We start from the raw sequence: 27,903 nt of genomic DNA on the forward strand, positions 1-27,903 counted from the left end.
CACAGAGTAAGACATAATAAATATATTGTACAAACAAGCTCGAGTTTACATGTGGCTTTAAGGGGATCTTTCTAAAATGAGTGAAGAAAAGCTCGATAAACATTTTTTATAACAATATTTTCGTAACAAGAAGGCTGGACACACTCATTTATACTCATGTACTATATGTGTTTTTCTTTTATGCAGATATTATACAAATGTTTCGCTACTTTTATTATACAATGTGGATTTATTATTAGCGGTACATCCCTTCCTTTCTTGGGAACATTGCCGATTTATACCATCAACATTTACTATCATATCTTTCATTGAAATATGTGCCACTGTGTCTTCGGAAGTTCTAAAAGGATTCTGCTTAGCTTCTTCCACAAGCATAATCTGTTTACCAATACAATTTGAATACGGAGTGTCACGGTATTTATTGTTTTCTCTTTCTTCTTCGTTTTCGTCTGAATGAGTTTCAACGGTTAAACTTTGGCGTTTTCCATTGACTTCTCTTTCTTCGACTGGCGAAAGTTTGTCTTGCGTCTGCGAGAGGGATGAAGGTTGAATGAGACTGGCTTGACGGCAATGTGCAAAAACTGAAGCATCAGCGGCGAAAGACTGCTTGGAAACCCGCGTTGACAACTCCTTGTCCAAATGCAACGTGTCATGGCGATGCTGAGTATGTTGACTTGTGAGAGTAATGCTGCCGTTGCTCGTCTTCCTTCCCATAAAGCATCGCAAAGTGGACATAAAAGCTCCGCGATATTTTGAAGACATTGAAGTGTAAAGAATAGGATTTATTGTGGAACTTATGTAGTAAAAGCATCCTGGAAAAGAAAAGTTGATTTAAATGCTTTTGTTTTCTAAAATTTACATGAAAACATTCTACTAGTAAGCTAAATGCTCTACAAGTAGGATTTTATAATTCAGTCTTTTTCTTTCTGCTTCGAGAAAAACCAAGAAAAAATGATGTTTTTTTTTTAATTTTTGCATTAAGATATTGTTCAAGATTGAATATTTAAAATTCTTCTTCTGGTAAATGTTAACGTAAACGGACTTCAGTAAGTTATTTCTAAAAGAAACTTGATTTTCGTGTTAACTTAATAAAAACAAATCTAAAGTTCCATATTATTATATTAATAATGGAATAAAAAGGAAATTGGTATTTTTCATAATAGGTAGGTGGTTTTTATTATTGATAATGATCAATGTCGCCATGCACTCATACATTTTGCATGTTTAACTGTGCATGCTGCTTGCTTATAGTCGTTACTACATTGATACATTGATATCGATACTGATGAGTTCGCACACAGCCAACCAACATCAAAGTCAACACTGCCCAGTACCATGTTTCGTAGAGCCAACAACTCTCATCCGGTAAGGAAATTGATGTTATACAATAGGCTTAGCCGAAAATCTTGTATTCATCTAAAGCTACAAATTCCTAAACAAAAGAAGTTTTGTTAAAAAGAAAGAAAAACTGTAGAGAAACAATGCACTTTCCTCGTATATTCGAAGAATAGTTAATTCGAGGGGTAATGTAAAAAAAAAAAAACTTTTTTGCAGTAACGATACCAGTGGCGTACCTAGCATGAGTGACACCCGGGGCGGTAATTTGGGATGTCACCTCCTCCCCTCCTCTAAAAAAGCAACAAAAAAAAAAAAGGTTTTAGTGTTCGAAAAACACGAAATTCATAGGGGAGGGTGACCCAAAGCGTGTAGGTTTTCGAAGAACGCTCGGAAATTGTAGTTTTTGGACTTTTATCGGTATATTGGTTTTATTTCCTGACAGAGTTCTGGAACTTCAAAATAAAAAGTGATTTTTGTATTATTTCCAACCCAAAATTTATTTATTATCAAACTTTACAAACATTTGAAAAACATGCTTTGCCCTACCAGGGAGCTCAAAGCAGGTAAGTTTAGCTAATTGTGATTTGGTACATTTGCAAATCAAATATGAAGTTATAAATAATTAAAATAGTTGACTAACTACCTGCCATTATAAAAAGTATATAAAATAGTTGTACTTATCCAGTTTAATTTCAGCACATTTGTTTATAATACATAAAGAACTAACTGATTAAATTAATAGACTAAATAATTGCCATCCTAAAAAATAACTTTTTAAAGGAATACTTATTTTGTTGAAACAGAAAATCTAAGTCCGCACACGAGTCAAGAAATTAAAAATAAATATATGATTAAATACTATACCCGCTTTTCGAGACCCACTTTCCCCAAAGGTATTTTTTTTAATTTCAATATTATAATCTTGCATTTAAAAAGAAACAAAAAAAAATATTATTGTATTTGTAGGTGGATGGTGTCAGAACAACGTAATATTATTAACAATCAGAAAAAGAAGTTGGTCTTCGACTAATCACAAGTTACAAAACTTCATTTTTTCTTCTCTTTTATAGAAATGTAGGTATCATTTTTTAAAATTTTAACCCTGGTTGCGCCATACCGCTTCTCGAGGGGGCTCATGTAAACACGACATACGTATGCATCGCCGCTTACACACCATGGAAAAGGGGGAGTATACGAAGGCTTCCCCTACATTATTCAGAACCAACTACATACTGCTAGAACGAAATTTAAGTTGGCTGATACACAAAAGGCAAAAAGAAAAGATGAACACTTTTTTTATGTTTAACTTTCCCAAGACACTTATGTGCAGGGCCGTCAAAAAAGTGAAGGGGGTGTATGAAATTGATCGCTCCTCAATTATTGCTAACATATAAAAATATAATGGGTTTTAAATACTTTATATTTCTTTATATTTTTCAACGATTTTTTTGACTTAAATCGTATTAGGATCGATATCTGAAAAATACCAACCTGCTGCATAATATAATATTTCGTTAGCTCTTCTCAATGTCACTGTCCAGTCTTCGGGTGCGACGTAAACTGCCAACAAGCGTTGAGCATGAAAAGGCGCCCAGCAAATGAAGAAAGCAATGACGACTGCAACTAAAAAATATAGTTTTATATTATATGATATCTTCATTAACTATGCCGTGCTGAACACAAAAGTCGTATCCGCAGTTGAACTCAAAGTGAGAAATTGGTTTTTGAAGTTATGGGCCTCATTATACTTAAAACAGTTGGCACTTTTTAGAAATTATTAGAAAATATTTTCTTTGCACGAATAACGCTAAAACATTTCATGCGGGTAAAGTATGTCACAGTCACCTGCAGACGATAACGCAATTTTGTCTAAAAAATGTAAATACGACTTTAGTGCTTAGCACGGCAAGATACAGAACTATGAATTTCAATGAAAAATAATATTATAAAGTTTGAAGAGTACGAACGTTAACTTGTAGCACATAAATATTTCAACCAAGTACAGAATGCATGTTAAAGTTTATTTCCGCGATAATAAGTATTTCACTTTTAAAATTTTAATAGCGGAATATATAGTTGCTACATATGCGCCTCGTATTTATGCTACTAACTACATTATTCGGTGAAATACGTAATCTTAAATCGCTTTAATATGAAAAAAAAAACGCATGCAATTAGCCTTTCAACAGTTTTTTCATTATACTAGAAAATTGAAATATTTTATCCATTTATTACGTCAGAAAAGTTAAACTTCACAGCACTGGTACTCATAGTATGTCACCATTATACTTCTTTTGACGTGACAAAGGTCCAATATCAATATAAAACGAAAGTAACCTCTATTACTTGCCAATATTTGGCGACATCTTGGCGATATCTAGCGAAATTCTCTGCAAAATATCAAATACCGAATTCTATGTTACCTTGGCAAAACTTGGGAAAGATTCCCATAGAATCTTATGTTGTATGATTGACAAGACATTTTTATCAAAAATATTCATAAATATGTTCCTAATCTTTTAAAAGTGCAAAGTTCAAGCATTTGAAATGATTTCCTCATCACTCCAAGATACTTTTATATTTTCTTTCTTTATTCTAGTTAAATTATGCATTTTATTCGGTAAATACTTCGGCAATTTTCGATTTATTGGTGCCAACAAACACACTAAATTTAGTCAAATTAGAATTGTAATTGGTGTAAGATATCCCCCTGTATATAAATATATATATATATATATATATATATATATATATATATATATATAATTTTTTTTTTACTTGAGCTACTCCGGTCAACGTCATCTCGAGTTTTTGATCCTATGATGATATCCAGAACATCGGTACTCATTTTCTTTTGAGCCGCGTAAACATGGCATCTATTTCTAACTGCAAACTGCATTGCATAGTCCTTATCTATGATTTATTTTTTTTTTTTACCTCGAACCTAAACCAACCAGCCTCGGCCATCCATACTTCTGTACTTACTTAGCATTTTGTTGACTGATCTCCGGATCTCTGACTTTCGTAGCTCTACCTCGTTCTCAACTCTGTTAGAAGTCCCGGACTTAGAGTTCTCACTTGCCATCATTGCGAATTTATTTCTTCTCAGCTTTAAAGATATTTTTATGTAGAGAATGAGAATTAGAGTGAGCGGGAAAAAGAAAAATATGAACGTTGCAGCTTGAAGTAAGGGTCTCGTAATGTGTTGAATTTCCATCGGAAGACCACAGTATGCGGACTCTTTTAAGTAATTGCCAGAACCTATAAGAAGAAGCAAGAAATGTTAACTATTGAACACACACACGCGCATACACTAACACACGTGGTTCTGATTTGGAAATCACATTCTTTTTTCAAAAAAATAAAACTTAAATATTTCTGCCCTTCTACCACACAATTAAATGCGGATATTCAATGATAGTAAAGAATTTTTTAAAAGTCTGTAGGAGTCTATCTGTAGGAGTCTGAGTCTATCTCTATTTTCAGAAGTTTTAGTAACTTCTGAAAATAGAGATTTTAGTCGGTCTAATAATTTCTAAAAATTGAGATTAATTGCAGATAAACCAGTTGATTGCAGTCGAGCGTATCGCAGAATAGCATTTCTTTTTATTTACAATAGCAATGAGTAGAATAGATATAGAGACTGATATTGGCTTGATCAAAAAAAAAAAAAGATGTGTTTGGAAGTTCGAAATTTCATAATCATAAACATTGTCCCTATAGCCTCACATGTACTACAAAAATATTCATCCAAATGAAAAAATATTTAGATGAACAGCAGAAGGACTAAATTTATAATTTTCTTCAAAAAATGTTTTTTTTTTATTTATCTTTTAAAATTACATATACATTTAAATAAAATATCAAGTTAAAAAAATATTAGCGAAGACATTTTTGAATCAACATTTGGAAATGAAAAAAAAATATATATACTTAAAATGAAAAATTTAACTTAAAGTTAAAAAAAATCCATATTTAGAGAACTATAAGGGAGACTTAATTATTCCAAGAGAGCAAAAATTTCTATTTAACGCCAATCATTATTGATTTTACGGTTTATATTTTTCAGCTTGATAACTTCCTAGAATTTACCTTACAGTTCAGAAAAAATAGATAAAAAAAATTTTTTTGTGAAGAAAATTACAAATTTTTAACTACTTGCTGGACACCTAACTATTTTTTTGATTTGGATAAAAAAAAATTCGATTCGGCCAATTACACAGAATTGACACATTGGGTTTAAGCGTTAAGGTGCAAGTCGGGACTGGTTGCCGTTGTTCAAATTTTATGAAACTTTTTTTACAACTGATTTGACCTAAACGGGGGAAAAAAAGCGATTGAGATCTGAAAAATTCACTATCTTTTTGTTTTGGTACACCTTAATATATATATATATATATATATATATATATATCTATATAGCGTGTGTGTGTATTAAGGTGTCCCAAAACGGCCAATTAAACAGTATTCACACGTTGGATTTAACCGTTAAGGTGCAAGTCGGCACTGGTTGCCGTTGTTTAAATTTAAGTAACTTTTTTTACAACTAAATTGACCGAAACGGGAAAAAAGAGCTATTGAGACCTGGAAAATTGACTATCGTTTTGTTTTGGAACAACTTCATATATATATATATATATATATATATATATATATATATATATATATATATATATATATATATTTATGTACATATATATTCTCATTTTGTTGTTACAAAAAAGTTCTGTAACAAAAAATTGCAACTTACGTATAATATGGAATAGTCGGGTATTATAGAATAGCTTGTTTAAACCATTAAAAAACTAAAAAACTTCGAACACTAAATTACTTTCAATGTTTTGAAGCTTCTAATTCTTTATTTCTGCTTTTCTTTCAAATGATTCGTTAACTTTTTAATTTGGGGTAAAAAATATTTTTTTAATTATTCAAAATTTGCACGCATTGAACTCAAAACATTGCTTTGATAATTTAAACCCGATCTCGTTTCGTCATATATTACATTGTTGTTGCGACAGAATGTATGGTGGAAAATTTATCAGCGCATTTTTCCTGACAAGCGCATGGTAAATGGCATCAAGCAGGATATTAACGATATATGAGATTGTTGCGAGAAAATGGTACATGAAAAATGGATGAGAATGAAACAAGTGTTGAATCTTCCCCCTGCATCTTTCAAAAGGGTATTTCTACTTACAGTCAACAAAAGACTATTGCAGAAATTAATCTATTGCCAGAGCCGGTCTAATTAATCATTACATATGCTTTGAAGCTATTATATCGAAAAAATCCGGATTTTTTAAATTTGTTACGTGGAATATTCATGCTTCAAAAGAGGTTTCAGAATGAATGGAAATCCATTGTTAAAAAAAAATTATAATTTTCATTAATGTGTCACGATGTGGTCGTTTCCGAAATTTTAAAAGTATTTTTTTTCTGTCAGAGCAAGCTTAAAAACATAGGATCTGACCATTTTTTAAATAATTTGTTTCAGTTTAATATTTAAAAAAATAACTTAAATCGGTGCGCTTTCATTATTTACGCTTCTGCCTATGACATCACAAATGATGAAATGCCATGCAGTGTTGCCATTTACAGAGCAAAATAATTAATTCGCATTTTTATTCACATGTATTGGCAACGATATGGTTGATAGCAAGCATAGAGCGAAATTTTAACTCGCTTCTTGATTATCATAACGTGGAAACGCGGTAGAAAGATGCACCAAAGAGCATCATTTGTGACGTTATCAAGACCACGCCTTGTTTGAAAAGTCAGACAGTTTAAAAAATTAATTGAAAAACAACTGTTGGGAAAATGAAAGTATTTTCTGAGTGAATGTTTTTTTTAATGCTTATTCTATCAATTTCAGTGACAAAAAGTACTACTTTTGACTGAAGGAAACAACCCCATTATGTATTATCAACCAGCAACTTACCTATTGGGTAATCTATGTAATTAATTCTAGTGTAGTAAGCAAAAGGCAGGGCACACAGGCAGGAGGTTATCCAGACAGAAGTTATGAACTTGATGGCTCTTTGTAGTGTTGGCATTTTTTGGAGGAAAAGTGGATGGCATATAGCAATGTAACGCTCTATGGTGAAAGCTACAATGGTGAGTACAGACGCATATCCTGTCATTTCTGCAATGAACGCTCGCATCTTGCACACTGGTTCGCCAAGTCCCCATGGATACTGCTGCCAGTATACTTTTAAGTCGTTTGGCAATCCTGTTAAGAAGAATGCAAAGGTAATGCCAGCAATCCAAAATAAAAATTGAATAAGTAAATAATAATAATAATAACAATAGAACAACTTTTATGCAATACTTTTTACTGACTAGAACACAGTATCTTAAAACTATAATTGGGTTTTGTAAAACAAGCAATTGTATTTCTTTTACGAATTTAATTATTGGCCAACAAAGTAATGAGAAAAAATAATCGTGCATGAATTTAACGATGAAAATAAACAGCTATATTTTTCAATAACTAAAAAGAAATGAATGCATTCACTCATGAAAATGCATGCAAATTTATAGTTCTTAACTTCATAATAAATTCATTTCTTTATTTATTTTTTAAATTGGATCGTGGGCTTGTAACCAAAGGTGGAAATGCATGACTAGATTTTGCAGACGTTTTGCACAAAAAAATTTCAATTTCACTTTCATACGTATGTATAAACGTCACGACATCTGTCGTCAAAAGAAACTCGGGGGTGTTCCAAATGTATATTTCCAGTTGCAGATGCATTCAACCGTAACATATATGACTAAGTGCAAGGCGAAAAGCCTATTCAGCGTCATGTTGCGCACACTTGCTGGTAAGATAAATTTATATTCATCTACCAGTTTATTGGTACGATCAGCTTCATTGAGATGACATCTACCTCCAGCTCCGTTATTCACTAATTCAGACTGATGAGTTCTAATAAGAACAAAACTGCAGTCTCTGATTGTGACAATCGGGTTGTCTGGTATGTTGCATGTAGTTCTGCCTTAGCCCTGGCTTAGAGTACAAAATATTTGCTTGAAACCGGAAACAGATATTCTATTTTTACTGGACGTATTAGCAGGTCGCTATTATTAAGATTATTAGCAATCTTAATTTATTTTACATTAATATTTGCAAAAACCAAAAAGTTCTTTACATTTACGGTTTAAATTTTTAAAAAACAAGTCTCCTTTTAATGGGCATTATAAAGTAATACTAGGTAAATAAATTTTCAAGTGAACTTGATTTGCCATACAGAAGCAGTAATAACATTATTTTCAACAAAAAATACATCCGTCTTATTTATCTGTATTCAATCGTAATCTTAGTTTTCTACAATGACCCTACACATGTAAGTTTATGTAGGATTATAGTTTCATTGAACATAAGCGTGACAAATTGGTATTACTTAAAGTAAAAGACCTTGTTAAATAAATTTCCTTACCAACAATATAAATCACAGATCCTGTCTCAAATCCAACGTATAACTACAAATCCCACCCATTGTCACAAACTCTACATTCCAGTCTTAATCGTAATTCTTGCCGTGCACGTAATGAAGTTATAAATCATTTCGTAATACTCTGTGGGCCACGGAAGTTGCTAAAGATATAATTCGTTGCTTAAGATATAAGGTCCACCAAACTTATATTTTGGTTGCAATGGACATGACTTATACTTATTATTGTTATGCTAATCGAATTGAGAAATTTTTGGAAATGCTGTTGCAATACGAAATTGTTCAATATTGCATTCAAAAAACTTGTGAACACCAAAATTTTAAACGTTGATATAAAAATTAGTATTTTACTGATTTAATCTGGCGAATTCATGCCTTCGGGTATAATTTGTTTTAGAAAGCCTTAGTACTAATACATTTTTGGATATAATATTTAATAATGGACACTCTGTAGTCCATAGTTCATTTTTAGGAAGATTGTAGAAAAATAAAACTTAACAAAAATGAAAAAAATGAGTTTTTTGATTAATACTTCAACATTAATAATCAATCATTGATTAAGTGTTTTTTTTTTATGCGTTGAAATTTTATTTTGTTATCGGCCCTTAGTACATTCAATTTCCGCATCATAGCTCATTTTTTTCCCTGGAAATTTTTTAATACGTCAAATTAGACTCATAATAATCCTAGTTAGACGAAAGAAATGCTGGTCGATTAATAAACGCCAAGCAGGCAAGAGAAAAATCTTGATTTTTTTATCATTTTAAAAAGGTGCTTTAAATTGCGTTTTAAAATGTTAAAGTTCAGTACTGACATTTTTCCAATTTCATATTCTTATTCTTTTTAATTTCTAGAACATGCCCGTTTTTTTTTCGAATGTCGGATGCAGTTTCTGATTATATTTTTAGAAGCAGAAAGACAATTCTAACTCCATATCACATTTTCATGTCCCTAAAGTTTTTGTATTTTTTACGCATTATTTTCTTTTAAAAATATCATTGGCTAAGCTTCATGAAGTAGTTTAAGAACTGAAAATTATTTTCTGCTCTTTCGAAGTTTTATTTAGTATTGCTTGTGAGAAACATTAAATATGCTCTAAGAACTTATATCCTGCAGATATATAAATATATATATGTTCTTGCTTTGTATTTAATGCATGTAAATTGGTGTTTATATGTATTAAAAGACGTTTCTGAAATATGATTTTTTTTTGTGATACTACTTCTCCGTTTGAGCTCCAAAATAAGCATTTACATGATCACCGTTATCTGTTTTTCTGATAGTACTTTGATTAATGCCGGTTTCATACACTCAGGGTTGTCCGAAAAAGCTACACATGAGAATGGAATTTCCAAACTGTTTCAAGGCTTGAATCGAAAACTTAAGTTATTATGCCAATATGTTTGTTAAACCCTTTATTCACGTTTTATACATAACTTAACAGTAACATTTTGTACAACAGATTTGATATAGTAATAAATCTAAGTAAGTTGGGTGCGTCAAGTAAGGCCATGTATACTATTAAAGTCAGCTCTCCCCTTTTTAGCCTACTTTCCTATTAAAAATCAGAGAAAGATGAAAAAAGCATGAAAGAAGGCTTAATGCATCTTAAAAATATTGCAAAAAAAAAAAAAAAAAGACATCATCATCATTGTCGTCGTCGTCGTCGTCAAGGATTAGGCATGTAGCCTGTTCCGGCTTCTTGGTCGCCCCACCGTTTCTTGGACCTACCACGGTCTCGTTTGCCCCTTGGTCTGTAATAAAAGGCACTCTTGGAAGTCTCCCTCGTGTCACACGTCGAACATGGTTTTTCCAATCGTTACGATATTTTGTAATTTTTTCATTGAGGCTTAATATCTGTAACTCCCTTCGAATAGATTATTTAAAAAGTCAAAAATAAATAAATTAAATAAATATCGAAAAATTAAAATTTGGAAAGTAGGGTATTTAGATGGGGAAAATTATCTGTCGGTCTGTCTGCCTCCCAGCCCCCTAATGTCTTTAGATTTTTTGAGTAAATAGCGCGATTCGAACAAAAAAAAAATGTTTGTTCGAAAATTCTCGTTGAGGTCACCTCATTCCAACATTTCATTTTTTTAAAATTTGAACAACTTTTCGTTAAATTTTGAACAGCAAAAAAACTTTAGGGCAATTCCGCGAATCATGGGAACGAGGTGTAACTTAGTTTATGATAAATGCTGCCAATCCTCAATAAGTGCGATGCTCCCCTGTCATTTTTAATTTCACCAAACATCTCCTCCTCCTCAACAACAAAAAAAAAAAAGGACTCCTTACTTAAGAAACTAAAATCCTTTTCAAATAAGTTCTCTGATAATTTCAATGGTATAGTCAACTTCAAGACCTTCACCCGGGGGGACCCTTCCCACCGAATGGGTACCATACTCTAGCTATTATTATTCGACTAAATTATTGGAATATTTGCTTATCAAGATGTTTCATGACCTTTCTGTATTGCAGATATTATAATGTATATGATATAGCTAGGGGTGCCCATTTCCCTCCCCAAGGGCGGTGGCTCTCCTCGATTTCTCCCCCCACCCAAAAAATCTACTAAAGAGATTAACCCTTCCCTCCCCTATAAGGGCTGTTATTACTCTTATCTATTGCTTTTGCTAATACTATTCGTATAAATTGCTGAGATATTTACCTTCCAAGATGTTCGATGGCTTTTCTCTATTATAGATGTTAATTAATTTCTCCAATAATTTCAATGGTTTACTCAGCGTGATGACCCTTCCCCTCCCCCCTCCAAATGCGCATGCCTGCTTTAGCTCTTATTTTTCGAATAAATCAATTGAATATATACTTACTTTATCAAGATGTCCGGAGGCGTTTCTCTGTTGCAGATCTTAACATGCAGCTGATGTAACTAGGGGTGCCCATTTCCCCCCAACTGCGATGGCACCCCTCAATTTTTCCCCCCCTCCCCCCCCCCCAAGAATTGCGACCCACTAATAAAAATACTTCAAATTCTTCTAAAGTAGTTTCTCCAAAAGTTTATGTGGTATAATCTGCCTCATGATTCCCCCCCCCCCCCGCACACATATGAGAATCCTAGCTGTAGCTATTATTATTAGAAAAAATTGCTGAAATATCTATTCACCAAGATGGCTTATGGGTTTTCTCTGTTGCAGATACTTATGTAATAGATAGTGCATTTTGTATATGCTTTCCAGCCCCCCTCCTCTTCTCATAAAATTTTGAATTTAACGACATAAATGTACCGATATTTCGAAAATACCGATATTTGGAGAGCGATATATCACGATATTAAAATTCTGATATCGCCCAGTCCTATTTAAGTGCTCTAACAATCCTCTTGACCTTTAACTGTTGGCTTAAATATTGTAAGTTACGTGCATTTCTCCATCATATATTATCCGATAATAGGATTTACTTCTAACGTCATATTTGTAGGACCACTATCCTTTTAGAGATTACAAAACGTCGGGTATTGAACTAATGGACTCGTGTTCGAAACTTCAGCTTAGGTACCCTAATATACATTTACGAAACTGCAATCATGTTTATACAGTTTGAAGCTAAAATGTTGATGCTTTCAGTTCTTAACAAGATGTTCGCCCATTGATGAACGATCACTTTTTTATGTACCAGATTTTTATTTTTCTTCTTCAATTCTCAATTAGTTCACATGTTGTGTTTTTCTTATTTTAAAGTTACTCAACATGTTTAATTTAAAAAAGTATGACAGCTGTTAGTCGTTGTAAAAATTTAAAAAAATTCAAATTGGCTTTCATATTATTTTAATAGTCTTAATTAAGTAAACTGCAAATTTCAAGATATTTTAATAAACAACATCAAATATTTCAGCAAGTTTATTAATGCGTAAGTATATATACAGTTTAAAACTGAAATATCTCTGCTTTCAGTTTTTAGCAAGATATTCGTCCGTTACGAAACAACTCTCTTCGTGTGCGAGATATTTTTTTTACGTTAGTTTTTCCTCCTTCAGGTCTTGATTACTTCGCCAGTTTCTCACCCCTTGTTTTACATTTAATTTTTAGATTCAAAGTAAAGTACTACGCTTACTATAAAAAAATAGTGACAGATGTTACTTGTTGCAAAAACTATATCTCGAACTGACTCCTATAATAAATAATTCAGTAAACTACAAACAATGTCAAGATATTTTTAAAAAGAAAAAATAAAACATTCAGCCGTTTTAATATGTAAATAACGCAAACATAGGCAAATGATGCATAAAAATTTGTAACAACAAGAATTCCTGAAGCAAAATGATAAAATGAAAAAAAAAATTGCTTTTTTTTTAGCAAAATAATAAACTCCGTGGAGATTAAAGAGACTAAAAATGTTTTAAAAGCATAAAAAATGGCCCGAAATCTAATCATTTTTTACGGCAAAAATGTTTCACACTTTATCGTGGCAAAAAATATATAGTCATTGTAATTCTAAATAAGAAGAATAACATTTTAAAACATTTTAAAATTATACTTGCAATTAGTTGTTCACCAAATAAATGTCAGCTATTTTCTTCCACGGGAATGAAAACCTTTTAAATATGCATAATTTCATCCAGTTACTGTGGCAGTTTTACTTTAGTGTTGAATCTCCTAATTATTCTTTTTATCTTCCTCGTAAACTTTATTTAAACTATCTTATTAATAAAATTTGTGGTCCTATAAGCCTACTTTCAACTTTATTTTTTTTTAAATATTTTTCCAGTTACTTAATTTAACTTTGAGTGTTTTTTGTCTTCAGTAAGCTCGGCTTTTTCCTTATTTAAACTATTTATTATTATTATTATTTTAAAACATTAGGTAAAATTGACAAAATCTTGCATATTTTTATTCTTCATCATTTTTACAATTTGATGAGGATATTAAAATCATAAATGATTTTAAAGGACATTTAACCAGAGGAACTTACAAAAAAAATATCGTAAACGATAGCTTTAATTTAAAGGATTATCATAAAATAATATCCCAGTTTTCAAAATATATATTTCATAAACTCTTACACTTACCACTATAAATGATACAGAAAAATACAGATGTCTTTTGAACGTACGTAACTACTTAAACGTGCACGTTCCGCACTGACGCGGTGCAACCAGAAATTTCTTCTGGAGGTGGTTTTTGGTCACAACAGGCATTACACATGTATTAACTACTGTATTAGGATTGGCAACAATGTTAAAACCGAGACCTCTGGAGGGGGGAGGTTATCCTTCAAATACGATTTCTCTTGGTTCATTCTTTCTAAAATAGGTTCTCACAATATCCCGAAATAAATGCACAACTGGAATTTGGAAGGGGAAAGTGCGACCACTCTTACAAATAAATTCTGTTTACAGTCTTTAAACGAAACACGCCATGTATGTTAATAGTAACTACTACTAAAATATCCAACTTACCCTTGCTAACTTTAGTTGTTTGATATGAGAACAAAATAAATAAAACTCGAACCTTCTCAATCTTTACATTACAGCTCTTTAAAGGCATGTGAGTTATTTACTGATTGTATTTTATCTATGTGAGTCAGTGTTGATCTCTACTTATAGAAATTTTCAATAGACATTTTCCCAGCATATTTAAATTATGTCAGAAGTCCCTTCTGGTCAGCATTGACATAATTATCAGTGTATGCTTTAACCTGTGGACGCATTTATCCGAAATCATCTTTCGCAAGAGTTAACGTTTTGTTTCGATTAAAATTTTAGACCTACATTTAATGCGGTCAAATTGCTGAAACAGAAAATAATTGTGATTTTCCCCCCAAAAAAGTTACTGAAAAGAAAGGAAAACTTCTAATATCTACTGATATAAAATGAAATCTAATTTTCAAAAAGCAAGTAAGTTAGGTTAAAAGCAGAGTGAACTTTTACCAGCTGCTACTGTGAGAAAATATGCAATTTTCCAACACTAATTGATTGATAACTGAGCGAGAAAATATAAATCTTTACAGAAATGACGAAATCTCTGAAATTATTCATAGCAAAAGAAAATTAATATAATGCTATTTAACTTACATAGTAGTTTTAAAAAATGGTACTTGCTTTCAATTGAATTACTCCCACATCATGTTCATGCAGTTAAATTAGCTTTCGTGAACTTCATTTTGTTGTGTTTAAACTTTAAATTTTGACTTTTTTTTCTTATTGACATGAATTCAAATTGGCTTTTAGGTTACATTTCAGCATTTTATATCCCCAAGGATCCTCATGTCAAAAGAGGAAATACATGTTTTTGAAAAACATGTTTCGAAATTTGTAACTTCTTCCTACTGTTCATCGTTAATAAATATTTGATAAAAGTGATTTTTTTCCTTGTTCCTTCAAAGGAGAGATGAAAGTTTTGTTGTTATTTTTCGATAAGAATGAAAATTTTAATTAGAAATTTGTCACTTTTATGTAGCATAAAAAATGTAACGAAGTTCAAACTAAAGCTTTTTAAAATGCTGAAGTTTCAAAAAAAAGCTCCGGTGTATTTTCATACTTCAACGCACTTCTGTTTACATTTTGCAAGGGTAAACAATATCGTTTCGATCATTTGCTTGTATAGAACTCCAATATAAACATGTAAACAATACTTTCAAGATTTATTGAATTCACTCATTTTTCACTATGTTATTTCTTTATCATGAAATTTATTTTGGGCACTAAAATATAGAATAGGTGAGTTTTAAACAGTTTACCAAAATTAAACATCCTTTATTACAAAAATTATTATTATTACGACAGCCATTTTATATTACTACGCAGGTTTACATTTTGTATGCAATTATTTGTCATTTAAAATATTTAGTTATTTCTATATTTTATTTTATTTATTTATTTATTTGTTTATTTATTTATTGTGGAAAAAAACTGAATGCATATAAAAGAGCAGCACTCGGATTCCTTTAAGAGCAGAATTTAAAGCTTAAATGTTAGGAAAATATTTATACTTTAATTTTGGCTTAGACTGCAAGATTTAATTGTTAGGATCGTAATGTGGAACAGGAGTAATATTTTCCCCTTTTTTCGGATGTTTTTCTCTTTTTAGAAAATCATTTCGCAACTTTCATTTTGTTCAACTTTTGTGGTTTGTAGAATTACACATTAAAAGAAAAAAAAAGTGACTGTATGTCGATCTGGAACATAATTTGGTAAGCGGGTGCGAGCAGTTAATCATTAGTAAAGTCGAATTAGCCGGTGCTGCTCATTGCGTCACGCTTCATCGTTAGACGTTGGTAGAATTACACATTTATAAAAAAAAAATAATAATAAATAAATAAAAAAAAACGTAACTTTCTTACATAAACGTGATTTGGAAAGCCAGTGTAAGCAGTTAATCATCGGTAAAGTCGAATCAACCGGCGTTGCTCGATACGTCATTCTCCGTCGCTAGACAATTGAAAAGTTTGTAGCTTAGTGATATTGGTTTTCGAACGGCGCGCTTCCGGACTTCGATTAAAAGGAAAAGTTAGATTTCGTCATTCGAATCAATTCATTTGTCACGTAAGACCAGTCGACGCATTAATTTTCTTACATTTACTATTTAGCTGGCCTTTACGGAAAAGTTCGAAAAATAATCGAATGAAACGAAAAACATAACAGAATCTCTTCTCTGCTGAATCACACAACTGAGTGTTCTAAAGGCAGTGTTGATGTTTCGACATACTATTCTCTTGTTGAAAAAACACAAAATCTAGTTTATTTTTAGAAATACAGTCAGACCCCGATTTAACGAATTCATCGCGACCGAATCATTTATGCGTTAAATCGGAGTTATTCGTAATATCAGTGTGTGAAAAAAAATATAAAAACGGCACTTACCTTATCTGAAACACCCAAAAAGCAACTCCGCTTAAATATCCATAATTAGAAATTGTACACTTTTTATTCAGCATTTCACAAACTTATTATCACACACTAGATAATTTGAAATTTTAAACTACTGAGTAATAGATGTTTGACAATATCCTTGATACTTGACTCAAAATAGTTCTCTTTCTATTTTATGGAGAAAAGAAAATACTCTATGATTTGCAGCCTGCTGCAAAAGACATGTTTTTAGATTCCAGGCCATGTAAAGCATTTGAAAAAATAAGTTTTAATGAGAGTTTCGCTAGAGTCATTCCACGTCAAATCAACACAATTTGGAGCAATTTTAGGACGCACCGTCACAGATCTGGATGAAACTCGGTACATCAAGAGATTTAACCTAGTTATGAATGAAAACGCTAAAAAAAAAAAATTCTTTCTCCTCATTTAGCAGTTATTAATTATTGATTATTCAAATTTTTGTTAAAAATTGCTACACTTTGAGACTGTTAATCCTTGTTTTCTCAGAAACTATAAAAGATACAAGCCTGATAATGGTCTTGTTTTAAAGCTCTTTTAATCTGCTTCAATTTGATATGCAACTGAACAAAATTCAAAATTTTTTAATTTAAAATTAAATTTAAATAAATTTTAAAACTTAAATTTCTCAAAAACGGACAATTTTAAAATTTTGAAAAAAATCACAAAATTACTTTGTGTTATCCTCTCACATCTCACCAAGTTTCATATTGGGATCTTAATGGGATCAGTTAATACAGGGAGGACAAGTTTCACATATCTGCCAAAATATGGGTTATTGTGCTGAATAGTTATTATTTTATGTGCAAAAAAATTAATAAGTAAATAAATATGCTTCATACATGTTCACTTTTTTATGCAGAACTGTCTACTAGAAATGAAGTTTTTCTTAGTATGATTTGTTCCCGAAAAATAACTCATTAATAAAAATATTAATCATCTAAATCTCATTTTATTGAGAAAAATAAATTAAAAAGAAATAAAATTTTAAAAAAGGAAAGGAAGAAAGGGAAAAAAAAGAAAATATTTTCTCTGGGGATGTGATCTTAAAATAATCCACTACAAATTCAGATCTGAAACAGTAAGCTACCCTTTTCACCCTCTTTGCTAACAAAATGAAACAGACTGGGGGTGGCTATTGAGAATGAGATCCAATGGTTCGTTCTGCCTCACTGCTTTTTTCTCCACCTGTCACTGGTTTGGGATTGACCAATTTTTCAACATGTTTCATGTTTTAGCTTGTGGAGTTCAGTCAGCAGTACCATAAAATCTCAAAAGCACCCCCCCCCCCCCTTAGTTTCAAAAGATAACTTACTAATTCCAAAAAAAAAGGGGGGGAGGTTATAATCAAATTTTGTTTTTGTAAAATTTTCCAAAATAATTGTTTGTAGCAATATTAATTTTAGAGTACACAAAATAAATAAGTAAATAATAGTTACTATTAATATTAAAGAAAAGGGAGAAATGAATTAATAAAAGCCTGTCATAATTTTATGGCATGGGGCGACAATATTTTTTTGAAAGAAAGGATTTTGCACCTTAAGTTACCAAAACCCCTTCCAAAAATAATCAAAAGCAGTACACTCACATGAACTTCTTTTGTAACACATATGAACTGAACAAAAAGAAAAGTGCCCTTGCATCAAAAGGCGTCTAGACTTTTGGAAGGAATAAAACTGAAACTATTTTTTTTTTTTTTTTTGCAAGATCCTTTTTTTTTTTTGTTTTTGTTTAAGTCATAGTGTTTTCTTTTCTTCTTCTTGTCTTTTTTTAGAAAAGAAAACCAGCACATGAAGAGGGAAACTAAACCTCTAGAAATGCTTGCCAAATAGAGCATAAAATGTTCATTTTTATTTATTTATTTGGGGGGGGGTGAAGGGATGAAGATGATCTGAAAATTTTTAGGAGAGGAGAGGGGGAGGGTATATTTGGGATTGCAAAAAGATCCTTCCACAAAAAAAAGGGGGGGGATAGAGGGATTCTTTCTGGTGTTTATAATACTTTCTTGTTCTGTAATACACAATTCCTGTTGAAACTATCTTCAGTCAGCATTCAAGCCTTGTCTTCTGCTGTGCAAAATTCATTTCTTTAACTTTCAGTTATTTTATTTCAGTTGGTTTATATCAGAACTGAAACAGTCTATTTTTAAACTAATTTTGACACTCAGCGTATTTATATTATTTGCTAAGTATTTAATTTTATCATGAATCATTTAAATTGTTGCAATCCGTTCAAAAAGTATTCTCACTCACACATAAGAAAAGGATTGAGATCTGCAATGCCATGGATGTATTCATTTGTACCAGAAATGCCTGAAAAGTCTAAAATATGTGACAGATGCAGAAAGGAGCTTTTGCGGTTGAAGAAAACCGCTGAGTCAACTGTAGATAATTGTGCCTCCACTAGTCATCAATCACCAGGTGAGAACTTAGATAGGGAAAGTGAGAGTGACAATTACTCGGACAGATCATTACTTAAAGACTCATTCAGATCATTAAATGACTCTATTGTTCAGTTAGGTGAATCCCCGGTCAACAAGAAAAAAAGAAGATATAAGAAATGTTCTCATATGAAAGCAAAAAAAATTAGCTCTGCAGTGAAAAGAAAACTTCTTCCAAATGCTGATTCCGATAGTGAGAAAGAGAGTCCAAATAAGGAAATGGTTGATCATTTGATACAAGTTTATCAAAATTGTAGCAGTCGAGCAAAAAAGACAATGATATTGACTCTATTGCCAGATAACTGGAGCATTAGAAAAATTTCTGAAAAATTCAAAACATCGAACTACCATGCACGCCAAGCTAAAAAGCTTTTAAAACAAAAAGAGGTTTTGTCCACTTCCAATCAACATCCAGGGAAAAATTTGCCCATAGAAACTGCTGAGATTATAAAACAATTTTATGAAAGTGAAGATATAAGTAGGCCAATGCCAGGAATGAAAGATTGCATTTCAGTGAAGGACAGTGAAGGCAATAAAGTTAAAATGTCTAAAAGATTAATGCTTTGTAATCTAAAAGAAGCATACAAACTTTTTCAAGAAATGTATCACGATGTCAAAGTTGGATTTTCCAAATTTGCCGAATTAAGACCCAAGAATTGTATTTTAGCAGGACAAAGTGGTACACATGCAGTTTGTGTGTGTACCATTCATCAAAATGTTAAATTAAAAATTGAAAATTCCAAAATGAGCTGGATCACAAATGGAAAGATAAAAAAATATACAGATTGTCTTGTAAAAAGGGTGTGCAACCCAGCTTCCATTGACTGTTATTTTTTGAATTGTGCAAATTGTCCTGGCATTGATGAGATACAGAAAATATTGGAAGATGGTACAGAAGAAAATATGATTGAAACGATAACATTCCGCCAATGGATTTATGTAGACAGATGCAATCTGGAAACTTTACAAAAACCCACCAATGAGTTCATTGAAATTTTTTGTAATGATTTGAAAGTTCTTCTTCGTCACGACTTTATAGCTAAACAGCAGAGTTCTTTTATGACCCATACAAAAGAAAATTTGTCTCAGTTTGAGGTGGCAGTAGTTTGCGACTTTTCCGAAAACTATAGCTTTGTTTTGCAAAATGAAGCACAATCATTTCACTGGAACAGAAATCAAGCCACAATTCACCCTTTTCTTATATACTTCAAAAATGAAAACAAAATTCATCACCTTAGCTTTATTATAATCTCAGAATGTCTTGAGCACAACACAGTAGCTGTTCACCTATTTCAACAAAATCTAATATTTTTTTTAAAATCTAAATTGGAGAAAAGGTTGGACAAAATTTTTTATTTCTCCGATGGATCAGCTGCACCATACAAAAATAAAAAGAATTTTTTAAATCTATGCTGCCATGAAAGAGATTTTGGTATTGAGGCTGAGTGGCATTTTTCTGCCACTGTTCACGGTAAAGGCCCATGTGATGGCGTGGGTGGTACACTCAAAAGAGAAGCAGCAAGAGCAAGTCTTCAAAGGCCGTATGAAAACCAAATTACGACACCTATGCAACTGTACCAATAGGCAAAATCTGACCTTTCAGAGACCATGTACTTCAGTTACGCCAGCCAAAATGAATATATTCAAAACGCAGAACAGCTCTCTCATCGTTTCCAGCAAGCAGTGCAAATACCAGGTACCCAAAAGCTGCATGCCTTTATTCCCTCAAGCTGTGGAACAAAGGTGAGCGGCAAGGCATTTTCTTTTTCTCCATCATCCACTGAATATTCTGTCATCTCAACTGGAGAAAGTGTTCCTTTAATGATGAAAGATCTCAATGGATATGTCATTTCCATATATGATAAAAAATGGTGGCTAAGTTATGTTTTGTCCAAAAATGAAGATAATGAAGTGAAAGTCACTTTCCTCCACCCACCAGGACCTTCTCCTTCATTTTCATATCCAACAGTGCCAGACATTCTATGGATACCTTGTTCGGACATTATTTGTAAAGTAAATCCCATCACGCCAACAGGGAGGACATATACTCTACCAGCTGAAGAAAAGAACAATATTGCAAATATTTTGCAGCTTAGAGAGTAAAAAACTCCGACAAATGAAGGACAATGCTGACGTTCTCTTTTTTTTTTTTTTTTTTTTTTTAAGAGTTAGTGTGAGTTTTATTTATTTTTTTAGATTATTATTTTAATTTCATTCAATTTTAAAGTAGGTGTAAGACATTAGAAGGTTTTAAATTACTATTAGCAGTTCATTTATAGTTTCCTGTGCTAATTTAATAACTTAGAATAATATTTGAGTAATCCATCAGAAAGGTATTTTGTCCAAAATGCAGAAACTTTGATATATGTAAAACTTGTCCTCCCTGTATCATCTGATCCCATTATGAAACTTGGTAATATGCTAGAGGATAATACAAAGTAATTTTGTGAATTTTTTCAGAATTTTAAAATTGTCCATTTTTAAGAAATTAAAATTTTAAAATTTAATTTAATTAAATTTTAAAATTATTATTTTTTGATTTTATTAAGTTGCACATCAAATTAAAGCACATTAAAAGAGCTTCAAAACAGGACCAATTTCAAGCTTGTATCTGTTATAGTTTCTGAGAAAATGAGATTTAACCGTCTCAAAGTGTAGCATTTTTTGATGAAAATTTGAATAATTAATATTTAATAACTTTTGAATGAGGTGAAAGAAATTTTTTTTTTTAGCATTTTCATTCATAACTGGGCTAAATCTCTTCATGTACCAAGTTTCATCCAGTTCTGTGACGGTCCGTCCTAAACCGTGTGATGATCTGACACGGAATGACCCGCTATCGCTTTCTGCATCAAAATCAATATTCGTTGGTTGCCTCCTCGCCCGTCAAAATTGCTGACACTGAGAAAAGTCTTTTTCTATTTCGGAGAATATGGATATAACATTTGGAAAACAATCCAATATTTCCTAACTCAAATTAACAATTTTTTTTTTTCGGCTGTTTAAATAATTGGTTAATTCGGGGTTCATTATTCGGTAAATACGGGTTTTTGCCTTCATTTTAGTCGGTGGAAAAGAAAAATTCGTTTAATAGAGGTTCATTAAACCGGGGTCCGACTGCAATTAAAAAAGAAAACTTCCTCTCGAGTGTTCCTTTAGCTCAACATTTACCGTACCGAGTCCTGAGAGTTTTCCTCCAAAACGGCTGCTTAAGGACAACAGTCTTCTCCCAAACCTATTGTTATCTTCCAATTTTAGCATCCATTCTTCATGTACCAACTTTAATGTAATCTCTGCGCCACTAAATAATTTCGACTCCCAGTTTACCACCAAATGGAGGCACCTTGACTCTCACGATCCAAAACTGCATTTAAAAAGTTAATATATAGCTAAAAGCGCCTGATCCAACTAGGCGCTCGTATGATCTCTAACATGCGGCATAATCATGCAGCATGAGGTTCTGAGAGTGTAATAAAAATTAAATGAACTACACTGGTGTGCAAACATTAAGGACGAAGTCGAAAAATTAGCATATCAGCTGAACGAAGAGGCAGAGCGGACAGAAAGACCAATCAGGAGATTAAGTAAGGTGATGTACGGTAGCACATGCGCAGATATGCAGGCAGACGTAATGGGGAAGTGTCTGAGTAGAATAAAGCATGTTGTCGGTGTAAGATCAGTATTTCTGGCAAAGAGATTGCACGCCGTATAGAAGTTAAAATCACACCGAGTTGCTGCCTCAGCGAGAAATGGCGAATAATCAATCTGTTAGAGGACATCTGGATGCTTTTACCCGAGGTCGAATCATTGGGAAGTTGGAGGAAGGCCGCAGCGTAACAAGTGTAGCTGCAGAATTCGGAATTGTGCTCACAGCATCGTTTCACGACTTAGTAGACAATTTCAAACTACAGGAACAGCTAACCGGGGGTTCAGTAGTGGTCGTCCAAGAGGAAACACACCCGCAGATGACCGGTATATTGTCTTACAGGCCAGAAGAAACAGGCGGCAGACAGCGGGAGAAATCGCTAGACACACGACACAGGCAACTGGACGACCGATATCGCGTTTTACCGTGGCCAGAAGACTGCACGGTGGTGATCTGTTTAGACGACGCCCTATACGGTGTGCACTCTAACGCCTGCCCATCGGAGAAGGCGTTCTCTGTGGTGCCGGGAACACCGGAATTGGAGAGACAATGAATGGGGACGAGTACTCCTTACAGATGAGAGCAGATTCAGTCTGAGTAGCGATTCTCATCGCATACTCATCTGGAGAGAGCAGGGAAGCCGCAATCATCCCTCGAACATCATTGAAAGGGACAGGTATGGAGTTCGCGGTGTTCTCGTTTGGGGAGGCATCATGCTTGGTAGTCGTACAGACCTTTCCATCTTCGACGCAGGTTCAGTCAACGGGACCCGTTATTGTAACGAGATTCTTCTTCCATATGTGCGTCTTTTTAGAGACGCTATGGGTCCGCAGTTCCTTTTCATGGACGACAATGCACCATGTCATCGCACAGTAGCAGCCGAACAGCTCTTACAGAGTGAGGATATTGAACGTATGGACTGGCCGGCATGATCTCCGGATCTCAGTCCCATCGAGCATGTATGGGATTTTCTAGGCAGACGCTTGGCAGCTCGTAGCTTACCACCAGTAACGATTCGGGAGCTTCGATTGGCGCTGCAAGAGGAATGGGCAGCAATGCCTCAACAACTCATTGACACCCTCATTCTCAGCATGGGCAGACGCTGTGAAACCTGCCTAGCAGTCGGGGGAGATCATATCCCCTACTAAAGACCGGATGTTTCTTGCTGGACACACATCACAGGGATGTTTCGGCCTTCAGTCGCATTGCGCTCCATGCTACTTTTTCAATAAAGGTTCTTTTTATCCCTCTGATTTCTCTTTTAGTAAGTGTTGCTTACATTACGCATGTCCATACGTATTGGGGATCTTACGGTATTAAATGTGTTGATTTGGAAAGCTTTTGTACAAAGTTATATTGAAAAAACCGTCTCGTCCTTAATTTTTGCACACCAGTGTAATTAGTTATGCTACCTTGCTACAAATATGAATACAAAACCACCATAATATGTTCCTCACTTCGATTTGAAAATGCTTTTAGTGACATTAAGGATTCTATCTTTAAACTGATGCAGGTTTTGTTTTTTAGTTTTTTAAAGACAAAAACCCCTTTTATGTTCAAAATGATTCAAAAAATTAATATATTTTTTTGAAATGGAACAGTACAAGGAACTAATTCAAATTAGAAGTGTTTTCTAGTTTCCACAAAAAGCTCGATGTGTTAAGCAATTGATTCGGCATAGCAGGCAACATTCACGGTATTTTACTGCTTGAAAGTACTGTACTTTAATTATATTTTGTATAAAATACACGCACCATTAAAGTTTTAAGCAAAGTCATTTGATCTCGCTGATGTGCAAAAAAAAAAAAAAAAAAATGAAAAAAAATCTGGAGAACAAATCAAGCCATTATAAAACTTGACCACGCCTTACAAAAATTAGAACTAGTATAAAATCAGGAAAATTGCCAATCGCAAATGCCTATCGTGATTGTCATTAAATGGGTTTGTCATTGCAAAAATTGAGAAAGTACGTAACTGTTTTATTCACTTTGAAACCTATTTTCCGGTTTTTAAGCTTATAATGTTACACTCGCAAGATTTTCTTTTACTACTGGGCAAAAGATTTTCATTACGATGTGTGTGTGTGTGTTTCCAAATGTGTCAATTTATAGGGACATTTATGAGGCCTTAATAAAATAATTATACTTTAATAAATATAGTTAAATCAGAGGAAAATGAAATAAAATACTGTTATCTGAAATAAAATAACTGTAAAAACTTCGTTCAGGTACAGTTCATTTCCAGTAGATTTTCAGAGTAACATGATTATTTCTAGTAGCTACGTAATAAACTGGACCCTTCTCGATTTCATGGTTTTCTTTTATAACGAAAGGTTTACGACTACTTGCAATACCCTGTTTATTTCCCCGAAAGTAATCCGACAAATGTATTCGAAGCATTTAATTCGCCCTCTGAAAGTTTCGAAATGCAGTCGGCTACATTAATGATGCGAATAGAATTACGTCTGTTTCTAACTTCCACCGAGGGCATTCTATTAAGCTTCACGTTTCAAGCAGGAAGTCCTTATGAGTAGGAAGCGAGAATTTTACTGCTGCATTGATGCCTCTAAACATGTCTTCTTAAGAGTGTAGGCACTGAGCTGTTTGCTTTGAGCCTCTGTGGGAAAATCAAAATAAAAATCTTTTTTATACAAATAATGGCACATTAATCAAAAGAACTTTTCAGGTCATTAATTATAGTAGGAACCTGAAATTGCAGTACATTTTTCTGCTTCGTTAAACACTCTGAGAACAACGTACACTGTTAAAAATTCAGGAAGATTTTCTGGTAATTGTTACTGTAAAATTGCATCGCCGACGCATCGCTGATTTTTACGGTAATTTATACCGGAGAAATAAGCGATCCTAGCGCCAACTGGTTGCTGTGGCCTACCGAGGAAACCGTAAAATTTTACAGTAACATTTGATTTTTACGGTAATTGTTACTGGCAACATGGATGCCAGTAACAATTACCGTAAATTTTCCGGAAAATTTTTAACAGTGTAGAAAGAAATGAGAATTCAAGAAGGATTACTAAACGTCAGAAATCAATGCAAATTACGTTGTTCGTAGTTCTAAGCAGCCATTGCCACGAAGTTGAGTTCGATATTTATCAATTCTTGATGGAACTACATTTTCATTGTGACCATAACACTGACAAGAATAACAATTAATGCTAGACAATTTAATTATATGATATTACGAATTGTTATCAAACGAAGAAAATGATACTTCTTTACCTTGTTTGGCTAGCACTTTCTTTTTTTTTTTTTTTTGCATTTGTAGCTGAGTTATTTTTTTCAAATTGCCGAATCGTTTAATTTTAAAATTTTCTGTTTCGTATGTTTCTAATTTCGGAATTATGATTTAATTCTGTCATGCTCTGCAAATTATCAACAAAATTCTCAAGATGGTGGTAGTTTTCTTTTTAATTGATCTGCCATTATTTCTTTTAACTTATCGAATTCTATAAAGAACTCCGAATTTCTCCGTCAAACACGAATACATTAGTTTAAACATTAAAGTGAAAATAAAAGCAGATCATATTAATAACAATTATTTCAAAGTAAAAACCATGGCTGCTGAGTCGGTGTCGGAGTCAGTCTCATTTTGGGAAAAAAAGTCAGATTCGGAAGTCGAAGGTTTTTAATTCCAAGACTCAGAGCCGGAATCAGTTATTTTCCCTTAAAGTCCGCAAAACAATGCCAATATTTGAGAAGTAAGAGTTGGACTCATTTCCTGATAAATGAATGTTTTTAAACGGTTAAAAATTGAACGGAAAGTTGCCCGAGTCAAAATTATATGTTCTATACATGCTTTTCTTCAAAAACGTTTTCCTACCAAGTTTGATTGAAGTAAACTCGCCTCAAAGTACAGAATTTATATTTGACTTAAATTCCTCCGACGGCATTAATTTTAAACTTTATTGATCTGTTCAAAATTGAACGAAAACTTGTTCAAATCAAAAAATGAAATATGGCAATGAGGTGTCCTCGCAGAGATATTTCAAACAAAAACAAGTTGATTCGAATCGGACTATTCATTTAAAAATCATAAGGGTGTGTGTGGGATAGACAGACCGACTGATATTTTTTCTTATCTCAATAACCTACTTTCCAATTTTTAATTTTTCGATATTTATTTAATATTTTATTTATTTATGACTTTTTTTTCGCGATATTTTTAACATGCATTAAGTCTTCTTTCATGCTCTTTTATGCTTTTTTCTACTTTCTCTGACTTTTTTCTGGAAAAATAGGCTAAAAAAGTAGCTTGAGCAATTTTTTTGATTTTTTCACTTGGGCAGGTAAATAGCAGCATTTGCCGCAATGAGTTTTCAAAATATTTAAAGAAACGCGTTTTTGGATTCAATACTAACAATAGGAAAATGTTGAAGACGTTTTATTTCACGTTCTTTTTTCAGTAGAAACCAAAAAAACAAGTTTGTGCAATAAAGTTAACTTACTATAGAAGAAAAAATTGCAAAAAAGTGAAAAATGAAAAATTGATAGTAGCTGCAGTTACCTGCCTAGCTTCAAGTACGTTGCATATACATTTTAACACTTTACTAAACAAGATTTGCAGTGGAATTTCAAATTTTCCAGGAAAGAAGTTATTTAATTTGATAAATACTGTTCCCATAAACGAATTCAATCGCACTATTAGTTTCCAGGATCCAAATTCTCCGAACATGGGTAGTGGACATATTTCTGCGTACAGGAATAGTTTACTTTCCTAGAACTTGTAATTGAAGAAAAAATGTATTATTGGTGTTGTAATGCAGGAATATATGCATACTTGGCATTGTAATGTAGGAAAATATTTATATTTGCTACTGTAATGCAATAACAAGCGGCATCGGATTATTGGGGCTCTATTGCACAGATAAATGGATAATTGCTCGGCGAGATGCAAAGGTTATTTCTTATACCTAAACCCAACATCCAGTTTTTCTAGAAAGTAAAGGTTAATTACGTTTAACTAAAATGTACTTACTACAAGCCTCAGAACAACTCGTCAACTGGCATTTAGATCCATCATACATAAAAAATTATGATAAAAAGAATTTGAAAAATGTCTTTAATTCTGATTCATCTTCGGAGAAACTCGTGATAAGAGGATTGTTCCATCTGAGCAAGTAAGGATTACAGATAAAGCGATTCGACATAGATTTCTCAAG

The 27,903-nt window shown here is 32.8% G+C and overlaps 1 protein-coding gene across 1 annotated transcript; it reads right to left on the reverse strand.

Moving 5' to 3' along the window:
- Positions 1 to 27,811, reverse strand: LOC129234170 (neuropeptides capa receptor-like). Its single transcript, XM_054868084.1, has 5 exons — positions 27,720 to 27,811; positions 7,277 to 7,567; positions 4,324 to 4,599; positions 2,830 to 2,961; positions 1 to 812 (listed from the first exon to the last, which is right to left on the reverse strand). Exons 1-5 carry the CDS (start codon positions 27,766 to 27,768, stop codon positions 190 to 192), a joined length of 1,371 nt encoding a protein of 456 aa, XP_054724059.1. The 5' UTR covers positions 27,769 to 27,811; the 3' UTR covers positions 1 to 189.
- Between the last annotated feature and the right edge of the window lie 92 nt (positions 27,812 to 27,903).

Source organism: Uloborus diversus, chromosome 1, assembly GCF_026930045.1.
Source record: "Uloborus diversus isolate 005 chromosome 1, Udiv.v.3.1, whole genome shotgun sequence".
In the NCBI taxonomy this organism is placed as follows: domain Eukaryota; kingdom Metazoa; phylum Arthropoda; class Arachnida; order Araneae; family Uloboridae; genus Uloborus; species Uloborus diversus.